At 67.3% G+C, this 1,873-nt stretch overlaps 1 protein-coding gene across 1 annotated transcript; it reads left to right on the forward strand.

Moving 5' to 3' along the window:
- Positions 1-5: 5 nt before the first annotated feature.
- PFL1_05287 (uncharacterized protein) lies at positions 6-1,179 on the forward strand (the record flags this gene model as incomplete). Its single annotated transcript, XM_007882820.1, has 4 exons — positions 6-26; positions 346-457; positions 615-733; positions 892-1,179. 4 exons carry the CDS (start codon positions 6-8, stop codon positions 1,177-1,179), a joined length of 540 nt encoding a protein of 179 aa, XP_007881011.1.
- Positions 1,180-1,873: the final 694 nt, after the last annotated feature.

Here is a 1,873-nt window from a genome sequence, read left to right on the forward strand (position 1 = left end):
GATGGATGCTCATTCCTTCTTCGTCTGTCTCTCTCTCTCTCTCTCTCTCTCCCGCGCTCTCCCTGGGCCGTCTGCCAGGAAACGGGCCCGTCGCCATCACTTCGCACCACGACTCGGCCACAGTCAATGTGAGTCGTCGTCGTCGTTGGCTGCGGCTGCTGCTGCTCATCGGCACGCTCGATGGCATCGCATCGCACCACACCACATCGCCTCGCCACTCCTCGCCTCGCCTCGCATCGCCTCGCATCGCAATGCAACGCCGTCGACCGGCCCAGCCTAGCTTCGGTAGCGCGTTTTTTCTAAACCGACTCTTCGCCCTCTCGTTTTGCCGGCACGCGTAAACAGATCTACCTCAGCCTCGACGAGAAGCCGACGGGCCCCGAATCGTTCCTCAAGACGTCGGCAGGAGGGGCCAGCATCCCTCCGCTGCGAAAGGATCTGGCCATCAGCGGACAGGGTGAGCTCCCGCTTACGGCGCAGCGCTGGTGGACGCCGTCGGCCTCGGGTCGTCGTCGGCGGCCTTGGTCGCGACACCTGTGCTGTGGAAGCTGACACCATCTCGCGCCCATCTCGACTCGACTCGACTCGTCACCCCTCTGGCCGAGACCTGGCAGGTGAATTCTGCTTCCACGCCAACGCCAGCGCCCTCGACGTGCCCGGCTCGACGATCGCCGACGGCACCAATGCCACCATCATGGTCGAGTTCATTTCGGTCCACGGCCATCTCTACCAGGTACGTCTCCGACGGGCGAGGGGCAAGGCGCGCCCCGCTCATGTTCCGCCACGTCGCCATGACACGACGAGGCGCTGATCCAGTCGCCGCGCCACCTGCGCCGCACTTGGCCCCCTGGCCATTGCTCCCTTCCTCTTTTTTCCGACACCGCGAGGCAGTGCTCGGACGTCAGGTTCACGTCGGATGCAAGCGTCGGCGCCAACCTGACCTGCACCGACTCGCTCAAGGCCAACGCCGCCGCCGCCGCCGGCAGCACGTCGTCGACGCCCGCATCGACGTCCAGCGGCGGCCCGGCGGCACCTTCCGCCACCGCGCCGACCAGGAGCGGCGGCAGCGAGAATGCCGCATCCAGCATCTCCCCCTCCCTCTTTGCCTCTCTGGTGGCTGCTGCTGCGGCGGCGGCGGTCGCCTCGGCCCTCGGCCCAGGCATCTCATGCCTGCTCTGAGGTGGGCGCCGAGCAGCGCCCCTGCTGGTCGATTCGCAAGGGGGCCGTCACACCACGCGCCCGTCGCACGCCGCACGATCGCATCAAGTCACAGGCACGTCAAGGCACAGGCACGTCAAGGCACACAGGCACGTCAAGGCACAGGCACAGGCACGAGCCCGGGCAAGATTGGCCAACGTTCGTCACGGTCATCCACGACGCCCGAGCACCGTCACCTCGGGCAAACGGTTGCCAGGGCAGTCTGGTGGCGAGAACGGCCGCTCGGCTTGGGCGAGCCGGCTGGCCCGGGCTGGCTGGCTGCGTCAGATGGCAAGAGCCGGCCTGGGCTGGCATGGGATTGGCGTGGTCGGCAGCGGGCTGGCCTGATTGACAAAGGGGCCGGTCCGACTGACGGAGGGGCCAGCCTGACTGACAAAGGGGCTGGCCTGGCTGACAAAAGGGGCAGCCTGACTGGCAATGGGGCTGGCCTCAGGGGCCAGGCATGGCCTGGACTGGCCTGGCCCAGCCTGGGCCCAACCATGCTGGCCTAGGCAGGGCCTAGCCTGGGCTGGGCTTGCCTGGGCTATGCTGGGCCGGTCTGGGCCATTGTCGGCGCTCGGGGCCGCCATGGCTAAGTGATGGGCGGCCCCGAGCATAGTGCCCGAGGGGGGAGGGCCATGTGCGCGTGTAGATGGGCCGAATGAAACAACGTGTT

The sequence above is a fragment of the Pseudozyma flocculosa genome (assembly GCF_000417875.1).
Source record: "Pseudozyma flocculosa PF-1 unplaced genomic scaffold scaffold00019, whole genome shotgun sequence".
In the NCBI taxonomy this organism is placed as follows: domain Eukaryota; kingdom Fungi; phylum Basidiomycota; class Ustilaginomycetes; order Ustilaginales; family Ustilaginaceae; genus Pseudozyma; species Pseudozyma flocculosa.